General features: G+C 39.0%; 1 protein-coding gene across 5 annotated transcripts in view; it reads left to right on the forward strand.

Annotated features, from left to right (window-relative positions):
* dnah9 (dynein, axonemal, heavy chain 9) overlaps positions 1-24,793 on the forward strand; it is a 426,092-nt gene that overhangs the window by 102,944 nt on the left and 298,355 nt on the right. For all 5 annotated transcript variants that reach the window (XM_062056457.1, XM_062056459.1, XM_062056458.1 and 2 more), the window contains 3 exons: positions 2,913-3,069; positions 8,173-8,277; positions 18,597-18,754. In XM_062056457.1, the coding sequence (XP_061912441.1) occupies positions 2,913-3,069; positions 8,173-8,277; positions 18,597-18,754 (420 nt within the window). The remainder of the gene's footprint in view (positions 1-2,912; positions 3,070-8,172; positions 8,278-18,596; positions 18,755-24,793) is intronic.

Here is a 24,793-nt window from a genome sequence, read left to right on the forward strand (position 1 = left end):
ATAAAATATTATGATCAACAGTATCGAAAGCGGCGCTAAGATCAAGAAGCAGCAACATAGATGACGCATCAGAATCCATCGTTAGCAATAGATCATTAGTCATTTTTGCGAGGGCTGTCTCCGTAGAGTGATTTGCCCTGAAACCGGATTGAAAAGGTTCACAGAGATTGTTAGATGCTAGGTGTTCATTTAGCTGCTGTGCGACAATTTTTTCGAGGATTTTCGAGATAAACGGAAGGTGGGACACCGGCCGGTAGTTTGCCATGAGGTCAGGATCGAGGTTAGGTCTTTTGAGTAGAGGATGAATAACCGCTTTTTTGAATGCTAGGGGAACAGTGCCAGAGGAAAGTGATAAGTTTATAATATTTAACACTGATGGACCTAATAATACAAAAAGCTCCTTGATAAGTTTCCCAGGAAGTGGGTCAAGTAAACATGTTGTTTGTTTTGTCCCATTTACACATTTTAACAATTCCTCCAATGTTATTTCATCAAAGAGAGAGAAACTATTTTGGAGGGCAGTGTCCGTCGTATATACAGTCGTATCTGTGTTAATAGAACCCAGTTGTAGCTGAGAGGCATTGTCTTTAATCTCTTTTCTAATGACTTCAATTTTCTTATTAAAGAAATTCATAAAGTCATCTGCTGAGTGGGTGGAGCTACTGGGAGGAGTCCCTTGTTGGGTTAGGGATGCTACTGTACTAAACAAAAATTTAGGATCATTTTTGTTGTGGATGAGATTTGAGTAATATTTAGCTTTAGCTGAGGTAAGCATGCGTTTATAAGTTATTAAACTATCACTCCATGCTTGATGGAAAACCTCAAGTTTAGTCGCACGCCATTTGCGTTCCAGCTTTCTACATGATAATTTTTGGGCTTTAGTTTCTTCTGTAAACCATGGGGTATGCCTTTTAGGGGCCCTTTTTAGCTTTAGCGGTGCTACACTATCAATGGTGTTGCGCAGGTCGTCGTTAAAGTTGTTAGTGAGGTTATCAATAGAGCCCACATAATTTGGGAATGGTGCCATTACCGAAGGCAGTAGGTCAGTAAGAGTCGCTGTTGTGGCAGCATTAATGTTGCGGCTGCTATAGTAGTTATTATTATTATTATTAGTTTGTTGACAATGAGTCAGAACTTCGAATTTTATAAGGTAATGATCGGACATTACTTTAGTGTACAGGAGTATCGTAACTTTGGAGGTGGTGACACCCCTGACAAGCACTAGATCTATCGTATTACCGTTGCGATGCGTGGGTTTATTTATTATTTGTGTAAGACCACAGCTATCAATTATAGTCTAGAGCGCCACGCATGGAGGGTCCGATGGGGTATTCATATGGATGTTAAAGTCTCCCATTATGATTATATTGTCGGCGTGCGTCACTAGATCAGCAACGAACTCTGAAAATTCATTGATAAAGTCCGAATAGGGCCCTGGGGGGCGGTAGATGACAGCCAGGTGCAGATGCAGCGGTGAGACAAACCTCATAGTAAGCACCTCAAACGAGTTATATTTATTATATAGGTCTGAGGTAAGGCTAAAGTTTTTGTTGTATATTAGTGCAACACCCCCACCCCTTTTAATGGGACGGGCAATATGCGTTCCCGTATAGCCAGGAGGAGACGCCTCACCCAGCGCAAAAAATTTGTCTGGTTTGAGCCAGGTCTCGGCTAGACCAACGACATCAAGATTGTTGTCTCTAATGACTTCATTAACTAATAACGTTTTGGAAGACAATGATCTTATGTTTAAAAAGCCCATATTATAGGTAGTGGGCTGTTTTGAGGAGTTTTTGTTGAAAGTATCCGTAGTAGCAATATTAATAATGTTACGTTTATTATGCATAGTGCACTTTAAATAATTTCGACCATATTTAGGAATTGATATGACAGGAATTTTTAGATTGTTTGTCACCTCAGTAAAATGTATGTCCACCTCTGACGCAGAAAAAACATTATGTGAGTTGTATATTATTCTAGGAGAATTGCCATGTGTGCAGGGATTATCCAGCCTGGCACTGGCTAGTTCTAGCTTAACAGACTCCTTATTAGCGCTTCTTTGAGGATTAGCTTTTAGCTTTTTCGTTAGCCCCGCTAACAACAACGCCTTTAGCTTTGTTGTTAGCCCCGCCCGACATCCCCGCTTCTGCTTCCGAGCGCACCGCTTACGTCTCTTTCGTTGACGGTCTCCGCTGGTAGTGGACGCCGCTGCTTCAAAGGCCACTGCTGGATGTAGTTCGCGAAGAATTCCCAAGCTAGCGAGTAGGTCCACCGTACACGCATCTTTCAGACCAAAATGGCCCGATCTCTCCACATCCAGAATCGTAAGTCGGTCGTAAGTGATCACGGAGTGAACACGCTGTGAGCCAGCCATGAAATTGACTGAATTGACGGGTATTTTTGCCAAATCGGTCTACACTTCCAAGAACGCTTGCAAGAAGCTGCCGCCGTGAAGCGCCGCCATCTTGAACCTTTTGATAAATTACATAACCTGTTATCTATATTCATCAAATTATATAAATCACAATTTAATAACCATTCATTAATGTAAACTTTATTAATTATTTATTATTTTGTTTGCTGGTTTGTGTTACAGATTGTTTGTTAGCATGGTTAGGCACAAACTAAACACACTTCCAGTGGACTTGGTCTGCACTCTTCTGAGTGCTGTTGTAACTGACTTTGTTGAGTCTTACTGTTTCATTTAACCAGGAACAACAGTTGAAGAAAGCTATCGGCAATGCTAACCCTCAAGTCAACTTCTAGAATATGCTGTGCACTTCTGTCGGTGTCAGATTTGTTTCAAATGAAAGGGCAGTCAGTTAATTCACTCCAGGGGTGTTTTATGTTCTGGTGGCTGGCTGGCTGACTCCAATGCTTCGAGGTGACACATGTATCTGCTTTACATTCAGGTGTTACATCACCCTGACTCAGTCCCTCCACCTGACTATGAGCGGCGCTCCGGCCGGCCCTGCAGGAACAGGGAAAACTGAGACAACCAAAGACCTGGGGCGAGCACTTGGAATCATGGTCTACGTGTTTAACTGCTCTGAGCAAATGGACTACAAGGTGAGCCAGCTCGTTGCACATTTGGAGAAAAGTGTGGTCGCTACATGTTTTCATAATCAGGTTTTTCAGTCTGCAACTTTCGGTTCAGTACAGAGGTGTACCGATTCTCCACACAGTATACATTATCTGCTTGATCTACTAAGATAAAAATAGTACACGTTAAACATTGTTTGCAAACTATAAAATTGCATGTAGTATTAGTAGGCGTGGTGCGTGTGATCTACTAAGACTGCATGTACAATTATGATAACACGTGCAGGCTGCACTATTCGAATGAGAATTTTGCGTGCATTGTTGGCTGTCACCATAGACCCACTAATTTTTGGAGGGTGCTCAAAAATTGTTTTAAATTATATATATATATATATATATATATATATATATATATATATATATATATATATATATATATATATATATATATATATATATATATATATATATATATATATATTATATATATTATATATATTATATATGTACTGTATATCCATCCATTTTCTACCGCTTGTCCCTCTCGGGGTCACAGGGGTGCTGGAGCCTGTCCCAGATATATATATATATATATATATATATATATATATATATATATATATATATATATATATATACATATATATGTCTTTTTTTCTGTAAATGGATAAAGAGTTGTGCCACCATTGTTTACCCAAGATGGGGAAGGGGGCCACAAGCCTAAACTGTTAATGCTGCATTTCAACCAGTGAGGATTTTACCAAAATATGTGTGAATGTGAGTGTGAATGTTGTCTGTCTATCTGTGTTGGCCCTGCGATGAGGTGGCGACTTGTCCAGGGTGTACCCCGCCTTCCGCCCGATTGTAGCTGAGATAGGCTCCAGCGCCCCCCGCGACCCCGAAGGGAATAAGCGGTAGAAAATGGATGGATGGATGGATAAAATAACACTCACACTGTTCGAACATTGTTGCGCTAGCATAAAAAGACACCCAATAAACTCTTGTAAAAATGTATTTTTTATTATATTTTCGTTATTTTGTTTAATTAAAAAAAATAACTGCCAGCTTTTTTAACCTTTTTTAAAACAGTTTTATTATTTTGCATTTTGTTGCCTTACTCTACCCAAAATGAACCCAACCCTGACCTTAAAACCAAGGTACATACCAAACCATGACTGTGGTGTACTTTATGATATCTTTTCCTCTTTGTCATCGTACATTGTAAATGCATTTGTCATTCGAGGTGTCAACTCTTATTCAAGCTACTCTCTTTACAGCTTCCCTCTTCTGTTTCCCCCTCTACCCTCCGATTTACTCCAACTTGACAGTAATTGTATTACTGAGCCATGTCCGAATGCCCCGCTGCACCCCGGCTGTAACCCAATGTATTATTCACTCATGTATATTGTTACACACCTTCTGCATATAAAGTGGTCATGGAAGGGATGGACATAATCTTGCAATCTCACGTCCTGTATCCCCAGATAGGTGCATCCTTCCAGTGTACAAGCATACAGCACCCCTGGTTATACACAGCACAGCAAAGTGTTAAAGGGAGGTGCTAATATACTCCAGAGGGAACATATGCATCACACTCATACACACACTTTCACATATACTCACACGTTAAATCAATCCGCCAATCAGCTCTGTTTTGAAAGATTCCATTGCCCTGTAAATTGGAGAGAAAAAACAGCCTTATTCTTGGTCCAGCTGCTCCCCAGAGAATGATTCCCTACTCAAAAGATGATGCTTGGATAAGTAAAACGTGAGCGGGGAGGGATTCCAATTATTCATTTTGCTGCCAGTGCCTTGTTTAATGGAAGCAAGTCTGGGTTATAGCATCCTGTTCTTTGTGTGTTGCAACAAGCAACCGGCATTGGTTCTCAAGTTATGATACCTAAAGGTATGTAACCTGGAGGCTTCTGCCATCTTGCTGCTCTTCATAAACATTGATTGTTTTCTACTGCTTATTGATTGGCATACAATCACATAGCAGCTCGTCATATACCATGAAACAAATATTAATACAAGAGGTCCTCAGTCTGCGTATAAGTTTCGTTCCTACGGCGACAATGTATATCGAGATTTAGTGTAAGTCTGAATTTATCCCTAAAGTTTACCTAGATTAAAAAGTTACAGAAAAAAGAAAAAGTTATGTGGACGGCGTGGCGAAGTTGGTAGAGTGGCCGTGTCAGCAATCGGAGTGTTGCTGGTTACTGGGGTTCAATCCCCACCTTCTACCATCCTAGTCACGTTCGTTGTGTCCTTGGGCAAGACACTTCACCCTTGCTCCTGATGGGTGCTGGTAGCGCCTTGCATGGCAGCTCCCTCCATCAGTGTGTGAATGTGTGTTTGAATGGGTGAATGTGGAAATACTGTCAAAGCGCTTTGAGTACCTTGAAGGTAGAAAAGCGCTATACAAGTATAACCCATTTATGTTATCCTTCCTCAGTGTAGCGACACGCACCTATGTTTTCATGTGCCTACGTAACTACAGTAGTTCTCTTTTTGTTTTGGCACAGTGTTATTTTATGAAAGTGAGCACGCAAGCAGGTAAGGTCGTAACACAGCACCACCTGTATCATTTTTTTTAATGATAGAAATACTGTAGGGAAGAATTACAGTGAAACCTTCAAAACCCTATGCTCTTAAAGGGGTCATATTAGGATTTCTTTCAACATTTTAAACACTTCCTTGTGGTCTACATAACATGTAATGGTTCTTTGGCCAAAGTTTTGCATAAATTAAGTTTTACAGAACATCTTGAAGCCGCTTTCAGGATACCTCATTTTGTAGATGGTCATATTTACATGCCAAAGTCCTCCAGGCCAAGCCCCCTTCGACTGCATCTCCACCCCGTCAGCCATGTTGCAGTTTTTAGCACTTCCATATTGAATCCATTGTCAGATATAAGTTCAAACTGTACATACAATGTTTTAGAAATGGCAACAGCGGAGGATGCATGTGCATGTACGAGACAGTCTGCCCCACATCAAGAAGATAACGAAAAATAAGGAACTAAGTGACTACAATGTGGGACTCGCGTAAATCTCTTCGGGTGAAACTCTACCATGTATTGTAAAATATCACGACTCTGGGCGAATTCCAAAATATTCGTTTGGAAGTAAGTATGAAATGAAGGCAAGACTGTTTTATAAATATCTCTGCAATGCCGTCATGGTTTCGTTTCAAATGCTCAGGACTTATGTAGATCCTAAATACACAAAAACAGGTACTAATAGGTAAGAAAAGTTGGTTTTGCATAGTAGGGCCCCTTAAAAGATGTACACTTTGCAGTTCACCCATTGTATCCCTTAAAAGTTGCACAAGAAAAAGTAAAATGTAGTTTATTTGGCACACAACATGTCAGTATAACACTCAAGGCTCAAGAGATAATTATTTTGTGCATCTACTGTAAAGCAGAGGTGTCCAACTTACTTTCAACGTGTGCATCATATGTAATCAAAAACTAATAAGTTGAAATGACATTGCATACACTGCATCTTACTCTTACCAACATTCTAATTTGTTCTTTTTAGACCAGATATACATTTTATTTTTTATGGGATAATTTTCAAAAAAAATAATTAAGTGCTTCGCTTCGGAAGCAATACTGCTTGAACGAAGTACTTTTGTAAACAAAAATGTAGCATTGCACAATACGTGCAAATAATCTCCAACATTGTGATCAATGAAGTGCAAACTTCTCTCTTGAATAACATACTTCTGTAAATAAAAATGTACTAATATGCATTGTATCCAAATAAACAATGAAGTAAAACATTGAGAGTACTATAGTTTGTTGCAGTAAGTAGATAAAGTAAATGCAGCCTTTTTCATTCACACATCTTAGTGGTGTGCAGAGCGACCGCTTTAGTATCGCTCTACATTGTGCTTCTTTCTCATCACACATGGCATGATCTTACATACCTTCTGTAAAGGATTCCACCATCGTAAGGGGGTTTTTAGCCAGTAGTTAGTTTGTTGTTGCGTCCTGTTCGCCTCGTAAAGAAATGTATTTCCTGCACTCGGCTGGATGCTTCTGTTTCAGATGCTGGAACAAGTTTGTCGTGCTGCTGCTGCCTTTTTGAAACAAACTCTGCAACGTCTGTTGCCGCAAAACCAAAGTATTGACAACACTTTTCTTTTCTTTGGAACAATCGTCTCGCTCTCGTTAGCGTTAGCATTAGCCATGTTTTGCTACATGTGCCGCTAAGGAAGTAGTGAAGTGAATTATATTTATATAGCGCTTAGGGGACGGCGCAAGCTCTGGAAGCTCCTGAGGGGCAAAAAATATGCCAGAGCTAGAGGAGAAAAAATCCATTTTTTATTCTTTAAATCGTCTGCAACAAAAAACTTGGAATATATCGATAAAATCGACATATCAGCCCTAGATACTATATAATATACATCTATATATAGTGCTCTTGCCCTTGGACTCTGTTTGACAACTCTGATTTAAATTGTTTACACCACAGGTGTGTTTTGATTTTTCTTTGATGTTTTTGTATTTTGCATGATGAAGGGTATCACTGATGGAGGAAGATGACTATGGAACCGGAAATTTTACTTTTTGACATAAAGGAAAGGTGTACATGTATTACTGTCCTGGCTGCTCAGTGCAATACGTTTGAAGCAAGAATATGTCAACATCAATAAAACAAAGAGACGAGTAGGACCTACCTTTGTCTCGTGTACTTCACAGCCACATGCATTTGACTCTAGTGGCTGAGACAGAGGCGGGCTCAAAAAGAGTCTTTCAATAATGGCTCACGCAGAACGGCAATGTCCATAAGCACAAAGTATAAATAAAGGATAACGCTAAGAAAAATCTAACAACAATTATATAACTGAAAACACTGTGAAAGATAAAGCAACATGATGCTGGTAAGAATGTCAATCACGATTGTTTTGCTTACAGGTACTGACCAAATTAAGAGTTGGTTTGGATTCAAACCGTGCCGCTAAAATTGCACAATATTGGTGTTTTTATAACTTTTTAAAAAGCTGCCAACAGTATTATTGTCCATCTAGTAGGATACAAGCTTTGAATGTACATATTTGACAATAGTACATCTGATTGTGTCTTTGAACATGTACCCTTTTCTCTCTTGTTCTGTCCATCAGTCCTGTGGAAACATCTATAAAGGTCTGGCTCAGACAGGCACGTGGGGCTGTTTTGATGAATTTAACAGGATCTCAGTGGAGGTGCTGTCTGTGGTAGCAGTGCAGGTAAGTGCATGTCCAGTTTTCCATCTAAAGCAGTGGTCCCCAACCTGTTTGTAGCTGCGGACCAGTCAACGCCCCCCCCCCCCCCGGGGGGGGGGGGGGAATTGTTATTATTGTTATTATTATTATTATTTTTTTTTTCATAAAGAAATACAATCATGTGTGCTTACGGACTGTATCCCTGCAGACTGTATTGCTCTATATTGATATATAATGTATATATTGTGTTTTTTATGTTGATTTATTAAAAATAAATAAATAAATAAAACAATTCTTTATTTATTTATTTTTTTTAATTTCTTGTGCGGCCCGGTACCAATCGCCGTGGCCCGGTGGTTGGGGACCACTGATCTAAAGGGCTACCAAAGTCTGGTATAGACATTTAATATAACATGTTTGTGTATACACCCCAGCAATTGATTTTTCCTGTCAATCTTATTTGTGAAGTGGTCTACCATTTTTATACAAGTAAGCATTTACGTGTGTAAAAATAAGTTAGAGGGAACCTCTAATGGTAAACCATCAATGGTCCCTTTTTTTAATATTTTGGATCTTCATAAATCCATGGATGTATGGCGGAGATACAGGTATTTATAAAACAATCTTGCCTTACATCATACCTCCGAGCCCAATTTGTGATTATTTCCCAAGTGTGACTTCAGCGAATATCTCGATATATAGTAAAGTTTTACCTGAAGAGCTTTGCACCTCTTGTTGTGGGGCAGACTGGCTCCTCCGCTGTTGTCATTTCTAATACAAAGTAGCGTATAGTTCTAATTTATATCTGTCAGTAGACTCCATATGGAATCTAAACACTACTACATGGCTGACGGGGAGAAGACACAGTCAAAGTGGAGCCACATACAAAACCCAAAACCAGTGAAGTTGACACATTGTGTAAATTGTAAATAAAAACACAATAAAATGATTTTCAAATCCTTTTCAACTTATATTCAATTGAATACACTGCTAAGACAAGATATTTAATGTCCAAACTGAGAAACTTTTTTTTGTTGTTGTTGCAAATAATCATTAACTTAAAACTTAATGGCAGCAACACATTGCAAAAAAGTGGGCAGAGGGACATTTTTACCACTGTGTTACATGGCCTTTCCTTTTAACAACAATCAGTAAACGTTTGGGAACTGAGGAGACCAATTTTTTAAGTTTTTCAGGTGGAATTCTTTCCCATTCTTGCTTGATGTACAGCTTAAGTTGTTCAACAAACTGAGGTCTCCATTGTGGTATTTTGCGCTTCATAATGTGCCACACATTTTCAATGGGAGACAGGTCTGGACTACAGGCAGGCCAGTCTAGTACCCGCACTCTTTTACTATGAAGCCACGCTGTGGCTCGGCATTGTTTTGCTGAAATAAGCAGGGGCGTCCATGATAACGTTGCTTGGATGGCAACATATGTTGCTCCAAAACCTGTATGTACCTTTCAGCATTAGTGGTTCCTTCACAGATGTGTAAGTTACCCATGTCTTGGGCACTAATACACCTCCATACCATCCCAGATGCTGGCTTTTAAACTTTGTGCCTATAACAGACCGGATGATTCTTTTCCTATTTGGTCCGGAGGACACAACATCCACAGTTTCCAAAAACAATTTGAAATGTGGACTCGTCAGACCACAGAACACTTTTTTACTTTGCATCAGTCCATCTTAAATGAGCTTGGGCTCAGCGAAGCCAGCTGCGTTTCTGGGTGTTGTTGATAAATGGCTTTCGCTTTGCATAGTAGAGTTTTAACTTGCACTTACAGATGTAGCAACAAAATGCAGTTATTGACAGTGGTTTTCTGAAGCCCATGTTGTGGTATCCTTTACACACTGATGTCTGTTTTTGATGCAGTACCGCCTGCGGGATCGAAGATTACGGGCATTCAATGTTGGTTTTGGGCTTTGCCGCTTACGTGCAGTGATTTCTCCAGATTCTCTGAACCGTTTGATGATATTACGGACCGTAGATGGCAAAATCCATAAATTCCTTGCAATAGCTCGTTGAGAAATGTTGTTCCAAAACTGTTGGACAATTTGCGCACGCAAAGTGGTGACCCTCGCCCCATCCTTGTTTGTAAATGACTGAGCATTTCATGGAAGCTGATTTTCTACCCAATCATGGCACCACCTATTCCCAATTAGCCTGTTCACCTGTGGGATGTTCCAAATAAGTGTTTGATGAGCATTCCTCAACTTTCTCAGTCTTTTTTGCCACTTGTTACAACTTTTTTGAAACATGTTGCAGGCATCAAATTCCAAATGAGCTAATATTTGAAAAAAATAACAAAGATTACCAGTTCGAACGTTAAGTATCTTGTCTATGCAGTGTATTCAATTGAATGTAGGTTCAAAAAGATTTGCAAATCATTGTATTCTGTTTTTATTTACGATTTACACAAAGAACCAACTTCATTGTTTTTTTTGTTTTTTTTTAAATAAGACCGCCCACAAAACGGCGCATCCTGTAGAGACAGTCAGAAAGATGGTCTGTAAAACATCATCTATACAACATTTTGAACAAAGAATGCCTAGTACATGTTATGTAGACCACAAGGAAGCGTTTTAAATATAATATGACCCCTTTAAATGGAGGAAACCCACCTACACAGCACAGAGCACGAGGATAAACTAATTTGCATGTATCTGTGACATTGATTAAATAATTCACAGGACATTGCAGATGCACCTCTTATATTGTATTTTTAAGCATTCTTTATGATCACACGCATGACAGCGGTCCAAATGATTGTTTTAATTGTCACACTTGTGCCTTAATGCGCTGTCCCGCACCAGAAGTAAGAACACTTTGGGAAAGAGAAAGAGAAGTAGAGAAACACATGCAAAATAAAGGACAGGATAAAAAAATGGAATGAAACAAAGTCTTGCACTATATCCTCCCAAGAACCGGTGTCCTCTGCAGTGAACATTGTTCAAGTTACACATTTTGAAAAAAACAAAAAATACAAATGTCCACTGCAGAAAATGCTGGTTGTCAGAACGATATCAATGGTCAAAATGCCAAATATTTTATTTACATTTTTCTGATTGGTGGAGTTTTGTTTGGATGGTGGCAACAAACCCTGTTCTCATTATCCAAAATAAAATCCACTAAAGTAAAACATTTTGCACACAGAAGGTTTTTCCTTTTACTACCAATGTATTAAATCATTGAATTTTGGTTTCTTGGAATATAATCAAATGTGTTTGTATCTTTTCATGCGAACTGAGGCACAATAATTGATTGTTACAAAATATGTTGATTGTATGGAATTGTTGTGAATGGCATCTTGAAGCAACTGAGGCAAAATGAAGTGCACTTTTGTCGATCCAGTCTCAGCCAATTGGCAGTATAACAGTACAACTTTATGTCGGCTTTGGGAAATTCAGCTACACCTACAAATACTACGCAAAAGCATATCCTAGGTGCAACTTTCTGCTGCTCATCATGCCACTGCCTTTGAAAACGTTCAGAAGTCAGAACATTGAAAGTATTTTCCCATTCCATCAAAAATAATATAATTTAAAAAAAGCAGTGCTTTGTACACTTTAACAGAAGTCTTGCTGGAACCAGGTTACAATGTAGCTTTACCAGCTCCAGTATTAACAGGAAATATGCAATTTTTTTTTAGAGAATTGAGTCATTTTTTGTCACCGACCGAATCCCGGCGCTCCGACTGGGCACCGATTCACGTAAAATCCAACTGTGCCATATTACGGTACCTGAGTTGCACGTGACGTCACGCCCGGTCGGGGACTCAGCCAGCACGTTGGCACTTGGCGATAGCTCCAGCAGCACTGAGAGCGGACCCAACGTTCAAACGTAAGTTAAGTAGGCTCCAATTTTCCAAAAAAATTGCTAGCTTGATACTAGTATACTTTGGCTATTGACATGCTAATCATTAGCATTAGCAATTTAACATGGCGAGTTTAACACCTCCTAATTTGTTAATGAAAACTAAGATGCAAGATACAATCAAACAGCTGGTGCACATTAAGTACAATATTTACAATAGTAACACTTTTTAGGGTGCAACAAAAGACTAGACAGCAAATACTGAACTGACACACTATAAACTATACACTACTGCCATCTAATGTCTTGGACATGCAACTGTAATTGAAACTCAGAAACGTGTTAATAAAACCAGACAGTACAACTGTTGCAAGTGTTGCAATAAAACATTTGATTTTATTATCCAAAACATGTATTATTTATTAACATGCACATACAATTGAGTACAAATTGATTCTCAGGTACCAGACATAGGTACTGTATCGGTTCAAGTGTAGACGGTACTCATCCCTAAGTAATGTACATTGATAATATTCTCCAACAAAATTGAATATGATGAAGATACTACAGCACTGCTGTTGTATAGAGGAACTATACACATTGGAAGATCCTTGCAAAGACATTTTAACTTTCTAAAGGCCAGCGTCCACTGCAGTGGACAATTTAATGTGCAAAAGAGGGCTATTTTTCCTGGAATGTGTAACTCTGGCAAAATAAATAGTCCGAAAACAAATGTCCGCTACAGAGAATTCTGTTTCTCAAATAAGAATAATGGTGAAGGGAAAAGTCCGACCCCCTGCTCCTTATCGTTCTGGAAATGTGGCTCCTAGGACAATTTAGTCTAGAGAGAGAATGAAGACCTACACTTGGCGTACACGTTCAAAAACCGGAAGTGGCGCAGAACATTCGATTACGCCAGCAGTCACGGAAACACTTTTGTAACATTTAACCTTTTTTAAAATGTTTTTTATAGAAACGTATCAACTTGCAAAATCAAGTCATGAATAGCATAGCTGCATATCCGCCTACTTTAAGTGTAAGTAATTACTCAACAGAGTGAATGAAAAAAAAAAAAAATTTAAAAATTAGTTGTTTAGATCAGTCAACTGCTAAAAAGATAGGTTGTTAGAAAAGTAGTCGTTATTGGCAGCACTAATATCAGTCCACACTAACATGCAATCTAATTTTAGAACGTCAACATTTTATTTTACTTAATGAGCTGCGTCACAAATAACATTGTACTCAAGGACTCACGATGAACTATTGTTGGCGTGACAACCGACACTTCATCCTCGTTCTTTCTGTCACTGGCTATCATTCATAAGCCTGCAAAGTGGCGATCACATTAATTAACTGACTTTTCCTCTGACTTGTCTTTGTTAAGTGCATGAACGTACTCGAGTAAGCGAGCCTGTCAGCCTCACTGTTCACCGTCCTCTACTTCATGCACTGAACTGGAACTATAAATGCATCTGACCTACCAAGCCCGTTAGAAGTCAGGCCTATTCTGTGTGTCAGCTGATGCTCCTTGTTATGTCATGGCATATTCTGCTATCCCACATCAAACAAACGTTACTGCCCGTTTGCGTGCTTGTGTCCTTTTTTTATTCATTTATTTTTTACATTATTTTCATGCACATGCAACATTGTCATAAAACATTATACAAACCAATGACGATGTTGATTAGGATCATGTTGATAATGGTGATGGTGCTCCTCAGTATTCCCTGGCTCGTCGTTAGTGCTTTCACTTTATGACAGCCTGTCCCTTACCCGTGCTTTTCTTTCACAGCAGCAATGTAAGTCAAGCAGGCATCTCTTCAAGACCCTGCAAGTGAGCGTAGAGAATTTGAAAGAGCCACAGAAATGAGTAGGTGTTGCAAGGCTTAATGAATAATAAATCATGGTGCTTTATATGTGGAGAACTAGACCTTGAGAAGAAAGACCCGTGCGGAGACAGCCCGTTTCACAGCTCGGCCAGCATCAGTAGAGACTGCTGAACGGAGCAATCACTCATTGTTGCAAGCATAGGCCCTCACACCCATTTCATCCTCTTAACGTGAGAGCAGCTACCATCAAGGGGTGACATTCACCATTGCCAGTTAGGTTTACCAGCGCACAGGTGGTGGGACAAGTCCTACATTAAGTAAAACACAGTGAAACAGAATGCTACCAGATGTAACATAATGGAGATACATTGGTTTAATTTGAACTACAGTTCAGCCAGTGGGTATACTGATGCCACTGGTATTTCCAGAGCATGTTCAAAGAATTTCTTTGCCAGCTTGTTCTTTTTTTTTTTTTAAATCTAGTAAAAAATCTGAAGAGTCGAAGAAAAAAAATGGTCAGTAGCAAAACGACGACGACTGTTGACGTCTGTACAGTATGTGATACTAGTTATTTTTGTTGGTTTCGATTGGACATTACACATTTGAATAAACACAGTGCCCATTGGTCCTCAATAAGCAGCCCTTAGGGCACATATGGCAGTGTTTGAATTGTAGTGGGATGTTGTCTTTGTTGAACATTTTTCTGAGTTTCTGTTACTAGCATATTTTTGGGTGATGATCTTAATCTTAATCACCCACTTTGTTTTTATTCTTTCTGGATCTCGACACACTTTTTTACGAACAACCAGCGGGGATAACCACAGGTTTTGAGGGCCTCCCTAAAGTGCTTATGTTCTTTCTCTTTGGCCTGTGGACTGATGGGAATATAATCAGCACTGTTTTGAAGGGTTCTGATAATACCTAGTTTGGGTGGGTGGTGACAGTCAATAAATAGGTATTAGTGAGTGTATGTGTGTGTGTGTTTACAGTAATTGACAGAAAACCCACACACACTGAGACAATTGACCGCACACCGCTTACCCAGAAAAACAATCTGGTGTATGCTGTCTAGTGCAGTGACAATGCCACTGATCGCACGTCACAGCTAGGGATGGGAATTGATTAGATTTTTCCAGTTTTAATTCCACTTTAGATTCTGCTTAACGATTCAGTTCTTTTTCGTTTCTCTTATCGATTCTTATTTGGATAAAATGATAAAAAAACTAGTGAATTAGAGTTAACTTTGTTTGGTTTAGAAGAACTGTGGATATACAAACTCAACAGTGAGGTCTGATCACCTCCATGGGGTGCTAGGGTCGGGGTTCCTTAGAAAAAACAAACAATTGAAAATCACTAATATAATAATAAAATAAACAGTGTACTGTAAAACAGTGTACTGTAGAAATAAATAAAATATTACATAAAATTATTACCGGTATTTTCAGAAGAATATACGAGCTAACCACTCAAAAGTAAAACTACGTCATCTAGTAACATATACAAGCAAGTCAAGTCCAATAAAAGTGTGCATTGTACAATTCTGGAACCATCAGTTTGTTTGTTAGTTAGTTAGTTCGTTAGTTACCTTCGGTACATTGCTGACATCGGCACCGTTACTGCTGGCGGGGATTCACTTCCGGCTCGGGTGGGTTCGAAAACGCGTCATTAAAAGGGCAGCAATGGAGGTTAATTACATTAAAGTTAAGAAAACCTCTGAACACAGGGAGGGTCTGCGACACCACCTATTCCCCGCGAACAATTATATCCTTTCATCATTCAATAACTTGGCGCTTAACAATTAATAAAAAAAGACACTGGCACTTTTGGTTTCAGGTGCACCCTTGACCATTGATACAACTGAATAGAATGCTAACAAAGGTGGCTCCATCCGAACGACTGTGTTGTGTTGGCAGAGGTTTTACTCCATTGTATTTAACAACTGTCGTTTTGCACCACACTGGAGTGAAGACATCCTCGTCTGGGAATATCCCTGCTTTTAGAGCTCTCTGGATACTCTTGTTATAAATGTGATTGAGACACTTGACTTGTTCTCCTTGTTCCCCTATCTATAAAGTGTGCTAGGATTGAGAGACAGTCATATCCCATAAAAACAAGCCATGCTGATGCCCCACTTCTACATTTCTTGGTGCAGCTGCACTTTTTTTTCCACATCCCCTCTCTCTCTCTCGTGTTATTACGATTGAGTGATCTGTAGCCAAGTAGTCATCCATGAAAAGATGTCCCTCCTTTTTCCAGCTGTCGACTCATTACACTCTTTTACTGTGCTTGTGTTAAACACAGGAATGTCTTGAAATGATGGCATTCAGATCTTTAAGACAATACATAGTGTTTCCCCAACCATTATACTGACACAAATTTTATTTTCTGTACATCGCCAGGTAACAACAGAAGTAATTCAAGCATACCTTTCATATGATGTAGAACAGGTACATTATTTTAGTAAATTAACTGAATAGATTTTCCTTATTTACAAACCCTGTTTCCATATGAGTTGGGAAATTATGTTAGATGTAAATATAAACGGAATACAATGATTTGCAAATCATTTTCAACCCATATTCAGTTGAATATGCTACAAAGACAACATATTTGATGTTCAAACTTATAAACTTTTTTTTTTTTGCAAATAATCATTAACTTTAAAATTTGATGCCAGCAACACGTGACAAAGAAGTTGGGAAAGGTGGCAAAACATACTGATAACGTTGAGGATTGCTCATCAAACACTTATTTGGAACATCTCACAGATGAACAGGCAAATTGGGAACAGGTGGGTGCCATGATTGGGTATAAAAGTAGATTCCATGAAATGATCAGTCTTTCACAAACAAGGATGGGGCGAGGGTCATCACTTTGTCAACAAATGCGTGAGCAAATTGTTGAACAGTTTAAGAAATACCTTTCTCAACCAGCTATTGCAAGGATTTTAGGAATTTCACCATCTACGGTCCGTAATATCATCAAAGGGTTCAGAGAATCTGGAGAAATCACTGAACATAAGCAGTTAAGCCCGTGACCTTCGATCCCTCAGGCTGTACTGCATCAACAAGCGACATCAGTGTGTAAAGGATATCACCACAGGGGCTCAGGAACACTTCAGAAACCCACTGTCAGTAACTATAGTTGGTCGCTACATCTGTAAGGCAAGTTAAAACTCTCCTATGCAAGGCGAAAACCGTTTATCAACAACACCCAAAAACGCTGTCAGCTTCGCTGGGCCTGAGCTCATCTAAGATGGACTGATACAAAGTGGAAAAGTGGTCTGTGGTCTGACGAGTCCACATTTTAAATTGTTTTTGGAAACTGTGGACGTGGTGTCCTCCGGACCAAAGAGGAAAAGAACCATCCGGATTGTTATAGACGCAAAGTTGAAAAGCCAGCATCTGTGATGGTATGGGGGTGTATTAGTGCCCAAGACATGGGTAACTTACACATCTGTGAAGGCGCCATTAATGCTGAAAGGTACATACAGGTTTTGGAGCAACATATGTTGCCATCCAAGCAACATTACCACCCTGCTTATTTCAGCAAGACAATGCCAAGCCACGTGTTACATCAACGTGGCTTCATAGTAAAAGAGTGCGGGTACTAGACTGGCCTGCCTGTAGTCCAGACCTGTCTCCCATTGAAAATGTGTGGCGCATTATGAAGCCTAAAATACCACAACGGAGACCCCCGGACTGTTGAACAACTTAAGCTGTACATCAAGCAAGAATGGGAAAGAATTCCACCTGAGAAGCTTGAAAAATGTGTCTCCTCAGTTCCTAAACGTTTACTGAGTGTTGTTAAAAGGAAAGGCCATGTAACACAGTGGTGAACATGCCCTTTCCCAACTACTTTGGCACATGTAGCAGCCATGAAATTCTAAGTTAATTATTATTTGCAAAAAAAAAAATAAGTTTATGAGTTTGAACATCAAATATCTTGTCTTTGTAGTGCAATCAATTGAATATGGGTTGAAAATGATTTGCAAATCATTGTATTCCGTTTATATTTACATCTAACACAATTTCCCAACTCATATGGAAACGGGGTTTGTATATTATGTACATGACAGCATGTCATTTCTGTTTCTACAGTAATCTGCGACCTGTATCGAGTGCGGTGGATCAATCAGATTAATTACATGTTGTTTCTTGGTTTTTACTTTGTAGACTATTTGGTTTCTATTGCTTTCTTTTTTGAAAGTTTCTAAAAAGTAACTTGCACTAGACTTGGCTATGCTTAATGTCTGCACCCTAAATGTAAGTGGTGACGAGTGATCACGCGATAGTCGGCTATGTTGTGCTTGCGCAAGTGTGCACAGGTTCTAGCCACCAATAATGTAAAATTCACTGAACGAGCACCTTCATTTACTGTTATCCAGCCAAGAGGTGTACATTTTCACATTTTTGCAGTAAGCATCAAAATCTCCCCTCTACTTTGTGTGTGCCTTTTTAATCGTGGTCTGCATGATCTATGTTTGGAATATAGACATGAATTATGCATTGTCACAAACAACCTTTCTCAAGGGTCAAAACAGACCTTAAGCAACCCATGCAAAGGCACTGCTATTTATTTATGACATTGCCACATTTCCCTAGGTGTTTAAGCTTTGTTTAACATGTTAACCATCACAATTTGAGCAGGACCATCATCATAGTACTTCATGTTTCTCTTATATTCTGTTGTGCAGGTTAAAAGTATTCAGGATGCCATCCGGGATAAGAAACAGAGGTTTATTTTAATGGGCGAAGAGGTAAACCTTTGCCCCACTGTCGGCATCTTCATCACGATGAATCCAGGCTACGCTGGTCGGGCAGAGCTTCCTGAGAACCTGAAGGCACTGTTCAGGTCAGTCAAATTTAGACAAAATGTAGATTTACTGTAAATATTTCATACATATTCCCTGTGGATGATCCTGCCTTCCTGATCTGTTATTAATCATTATATGTATATATATATTTTGCACATGGGGATACATTATTGTCTCAGAATTAGTTAGATGAGACTTAATTGACCAAGCATATTTTTGGGCAGACTATAGTTAAGCTTTTTAATTTGGCCCGCGTGTCAAAAATCCTTTTGCGCCGGCAATAGGATTTGCAATGCTAGCTTTTAATTACCCTAGTCTTGAACTAAATAAATAAGTCCAATGGTTTCTGAAGCTAGAAAATCTGCGCTTTTCAGTGATTACGGTAAATACAGGGACTGTGTAATAGCAACTCCAGGAAGACGAGTCTTTGATACAAAGCAGAGTGCGGTTTTGAGCACAAGAGGGACAGAGAAGCATGCTTTCTATGACAAAATTCAGCAGACAATGTATGTTTAATCAGACATTTGGGTGTGTTTACTGTTTGTTTTTGTGTTTCACCATGTCATGTGTTTTTATGTGTTTAGAAAACATGTCTTGGAGGTTCAATATTTTGTCGTTCATAGTTCCTTCATTGATGTATATTCACATTTTTAATTCAGTAGTGCAAAACAAGCTCCAGATGTTTAAAGTACTCCTATAAAAAGGGACCCAGGCATATACAGAACCTTGTATGACACTTTTGCAGCTATATATTGTATATAGCTACTGTATGTATACTAATAAAAAACGGTTTCTTGCCCACTTGGTCAATATGTCCTTTAAGCTTTATAAAAGGCTGGGGAGTTTGAAGGTTCTACGCAGGATCTTACTGTTGGTGTTCCCATTATTCTAGCTCCTCTGTTCCGAGATGTAAGATGTTGTTCCTGGTATGGCTTGGTTGTTACTGCCACCATTGCCTCAATCATTACTGGCACCACATTTTACATTTTTTCTGGCTCTTCCTTCAGTCCTTGGTTTTTCGCCTGCTTTTTGTGTTCTTTCTTCCTGATGTTGTTTTACCTTGGAATTTCCAAATCTATCAACAATGGTGAAGCAGGGCTTCAAACAGGCAGTACAAAAGCCTTATGCAAAAGTCCATGCAATGTTATTCATTCAAATTGACAGTGTGAGTGAGGTGGATGGAAGTTAAGACGGAGAATGAATCCCTGCCAAAAACATTGTTGTAGAAAATGGGATGTTGTAAGAAAAACAGCATGGTTTGTGCTTTACTCATGTAAAATCAACCATTCTGGTGCAGCCCACAAATACACTCTTACCCAGAAAGACTTAAAGAATGCAAAGTCCGCAATGAGCAGTACTTGTAATACAAATGACTTGTATATGTCAGAGACCCACATGATGAGTAAACAAGCATGAAAGGAAAACCAGTTAAAGAAAGTATTGCATGACTTAAATATATCTACATACTCAGCTGTCAAATGATTGCATGTTTTAAATTAGATTAATTTTAGTTCACACATTAATCATGATTAATCACCAGATGCAACTATTGAAATATGCCTATTTTGACTGTATTGTACTCACAGAAAGATGAATGACAAGGCACGATTATAGACATTTAACAAATAGGGGTGTGGGAAAAAATCGATTCGAATTCGAATCGCTATTCTCACGTTGTGCGATTCAGAATCGATTCTCATTTTTAAAAAATCCATTTTTTATTTACTTATTTTTTTTTTTTTAAATGTATTTATTTTATTTTTTTTAAATTAATCAATCCAACAAAACAATACACAGCAATACCATAACAATGCAATCCAATTCCAAAACCAAACCCGACCCAGCAACACTCAGAACTGCAATAAACAGAGCAATTGAGAGGAGACACAAACACGACACAGAACAAACCAAAAGTAGTGAAACAAAAATGAATATTATCAACAACAGTATCAATTTAAATTAGTTACAATTTCAACATAGCAGTGATTAAAAATCCCTCATTGACATTATCATTAGACATTTATAAAAATAAAAAAAAGAACAATAGTGTCACAGTGGCTTACACTTGCATCACATCTCATAAGCTTGACAACACACTGTGTCCAATATTTTCACAAAGATAAAATAAGTCATATTTTTGGTTCACTTAATAGTTAAAACAAATTCACATTATTGCAATCAGTTGATAAAACATTGTCCTTTACAATTATAAAAACTTTTTACAAAAATCTACTACTCTGCTTGCATGTCAGCAGACTGGGGTAGATCCTGCTGAAATCCTATGTATTAAATGAATAGAGAATCGTTTTGAATCGGGAAAAAAAATCGTTTTTGAATCGAGAATCGTGTTGAATTGAAAAAAAAAATCGATTTTGAATCGAATTGTGACCCCAAGAATCGATATTGAATCGAATCGTGGGACACCCAAAGATTCACAGCCCTATTAACAAACTATGTTTATCTTTAACTCTACATGAAATTAACATTTAAATCAATCTAAACACTGTCAAGTGATAAAAACATTGAATCAGTTTAATCACACTCTTGAACTGTTATTAATCATGTTATTAAACCTGTTATTATTTGCTTGCATGAATATAATTTGCTTAAAGGGGAACTGCACTTTTTTAGAATTTTGCCTATCGTGCACAATCATTATAAGAAACAAGAAGACACATGTTTTTTTGGTTTTTTTTAGGGTTTAAAAGATGATAAAACCCTTGGGAGATGCGGCTAATGGGAGTCACTGTTGTAACTTTCAAAGCCCTCTAAAACTTCAAAACCCTCAAGCAACGTTTTATAAACATACTGCCAGTCTATATATAATGTAGTAACAGACACGATCATAACAATATGTAAAATGTACAACATTTTCCGTATTTTGGTCATTCTAAACATTTCTGGAATTAAATCCTTGGCACATTTATTTCCGTTTCCACAGCAGTGCACTTCTGACTTCTGGCATTAAATGTGTTTTCCTACTTCCAGAAACAAACACGAGTGTGTTGTAATCATGGCAGACTTGGTAACAAACAACAAAGACGACTATTTTTGGACAAAATAGGCTTTGACGGTGTAAATGCGGAACTTGCAGCCAATCTATGCCAACATAAATGAATTGCTTATCCAAAATAAACCGGAAAAATCAATCAATCAATCAATGTTTACTTATATAGCCCTAAATCACGAGTGTCTCAAAGGGCTGCACAAACCACAACAAAATCCTCGGCTCAGATCCCACATCAGGGCAAGAAAAAACTCAACCCAAAGGGATAACAATGAGAAACCTTGGAGGGGACCGCAGATGTGGGGACCCCCCTGGGCAACCGGTGCAATGGACGTCGAGTGGATCTAGCATAATATTGTGAGAGTCCAGTCCATAGTGGATCTAACATAATAGTGAGAGGCAAAAAACGTGCCCCGGCCAGCTGGACTAAACGAACAACTGTCCATCGAGTGAGTCACTGTGAATATCAGTATAGCAGATCTACATTAAGCACACAAGACAATACAACAATATCAATTTAAAAACAATACAAAAATACTAAGTCACAGTGAATGAAAAGGTAGTGAAAACGTGTGTGTTTTAGTGCAACGAGATGTAAACTGGATCAGTCCCTTCAGGTTCATAGTGCAATGGAGGGGGGAGGGATGGGGTATTGCACGTAATAGTGTGTGTTGGATGTCAGAGTTGGTTTTTGGGTGGGTTGATGGATTTCACAGCCTGATGGAAAAAGCTGTTAGTCAGTCCTGTGTTTCTGGATTTGAGGGAGCGGTATCTCTTTCCAGAGGGGGGGGGGCATGTCCGGAGTGTGTGAGGTCCGTGCAGATTTTTCTGGACTTCGTGTGGAATCGGCCGGTGTAAATGTCACAGAGGGCGGGCAGTGTGGTCCCGATTTTTTCCGCTATCCTCACCACCCGCGGTGTCCTTGGCAGTGCAGCTGGTGAACCACATTTTGCAGCAGTAGGTCAGGATGGACTCGATGGAAGCTCTATAAAAGTTTACCAGAAGGGAGCGGGGAAGGTGAGCCTGCTTTAACTTCCTGAGGAAGTAAAGACGCTGATGGGCCTTTCCTCACCTGATGAGGTGTGTGGGTGGACCAGGTGAAGTCACCTGATATGTGTAATCCAAGGAACATGAAGCTATTTACCCTCTCAACTTCCTCTCCTTTAATAGAGAGGGTGGGGAGGTGAGTGTTACTCTGGTCCAGGTGAGTGAGGGCTTTGTGGGGCGCCACCATGACAGCGTACTCTGTCGACCTGTTTGCCTGGAAGGCAAACTGGTATTGATCTAGGTCAGCAGGGATGGTAGACTTGATGGAGGAGAGAATGAGTCTCTCAAAGCATTTGGTGATGATGGTTGGTGAGAGCAACTGAGCGATAGTCGTTCAGGCAGTTCACTGTGTTGCAATTTGTTATTTTTATAGCCAGAGCTGGGTGTTTATTTCCATACCTGACGGTTTCGGCTACAACTATTGCCTACCTCACAACACGAGACCACTTCTGAGGAAGGCAACAGTTGTAGCCGAAACCGTCAGGTACGGAAATAAACACTAAGCTCTGGCTATAAGAATAACAAATTTCATAATTTTTGAAGACCTAATTAACCTCTTTGGATTAAGTTCACTGTGTTGTTTTTGGGTATGGGAATGATGAAAGCTGATTTAAGGCAGGTGGGAACCACAAACTGTTGTAGCGAGAGGTTGAAGATGTTTGTTAATACCTCTGCTAACTGGTCTGCGCAGGCCTTGAACACCCACCCCGGGATGCCATCTGGACCAGGTGCCTTTCTTATCTTGACTCTGCGCAGGATAGCTCTGACCTAATGTAGCAGATTGTTTTCCACAGGTGGAGCAGAGAGTGGGTCTGGGTTCCCGATGTGATGGTCGAAAAGGGCAATGAACTGGTTCAGTGTGTCCGGGAGTGTGCTGTCTGATGGTATTGTGGCTGTGGTGTTGTTATTGTAGCCAGTCAGGAGCTTAATCCCCTGCCACATGTCTCTGGAGTTGTTGTCATTGAACTGGGCCTCGATGCTAGGGATGTGCGTATCGATCCTGTGGTATCGATATATCGATACTCACACGCTACTCATTTGGTATCACTTTTCTGAAAAAAGTATCGATATAAACCAAAAAACGGCGTGTGGGGGGTGCAAGCATCACTTTCAGATGTTTTTGATGACTTACTTAACTTACTATGTGCTGGGACACCCCTGTACCTGGCAGAGTATAGAGCTGGCCCAGTCACGTGACAGGAGACAGCGAATGAGCGTCGTCAACGTGCAACACACACACAGCCAGCCGACAGCGATGCAGCCAGGCATATCCAGTGTTGTCCAATTGTTGACTTAAAACAGGCATTGTTTTTTTTTTTTTTAGTAATGTTTACTGAATATTTTTGTTTAAATGATTATCCTAAATTCAAATAATTTCCACACAGGGGAATTTACTGTTAGTTGAAAATTGCTTGAGTATTTAAAACAAGATAAGAAAGAGATACAATTTGGAGATTCTTCATCTTTGCATTACAGTTTTATTTTTTTCCAAGAAAATCTTGAATATATGATTGAATGTGATTTTGGTTTTAATCTGTAACATGATTTCTTACATTTCGAAAACATTAGCCTATTTCATATTTCATTAATTGCTAATTATATCACAAACTTTAAAAAATAACTGCAGCTTCTTGCAATTCGGATTTGACTGTTAATTGGAAAGCCCTAATATTTAATTATTATTATATATAATATATAGTTATTATTATATATAATATTTAATTTATTTTTCATATTTATGTTATTTATTTTAATTTTACTTTTATTATATATTGACCATAAAAAATGTGGTATAAATGGTCTGTATTTGTCTTGTGATTTGTCTTAAATAATAACAATAGTAATAATATTTTTGACTGACAAAAAATTGCCAATAAGAAATTATTGGTATTGGTATCGGTATCGGTATCGATGAAAATGCAAGAAAAGGTATCGGTATCGTATCGAATCCTAAAAGTGTGGTATCGCCCATCCCTACTCGATGCGCTGCTGGTAACTGTGCTTGGCCTTCTTAATGCCCTTC

Source organism: Entelurus aequoreus, linkage group LG08, assembly GCF_033978785.1.
Source record: "Entelurus aequoreus isolate RoL-2023_Sb linkage group LG08, RoL_Eaeq_v1.1, whole genome shotgun sequence".
In the NCBI taxonomy this organism is placed as follows: domain Eukaryota; kingdom Metazoa; phylum Chordata; class Actinopteri; order Syngnathiformes; family Syngnathidae; genus Entelurus; species Entelurus aequoreus.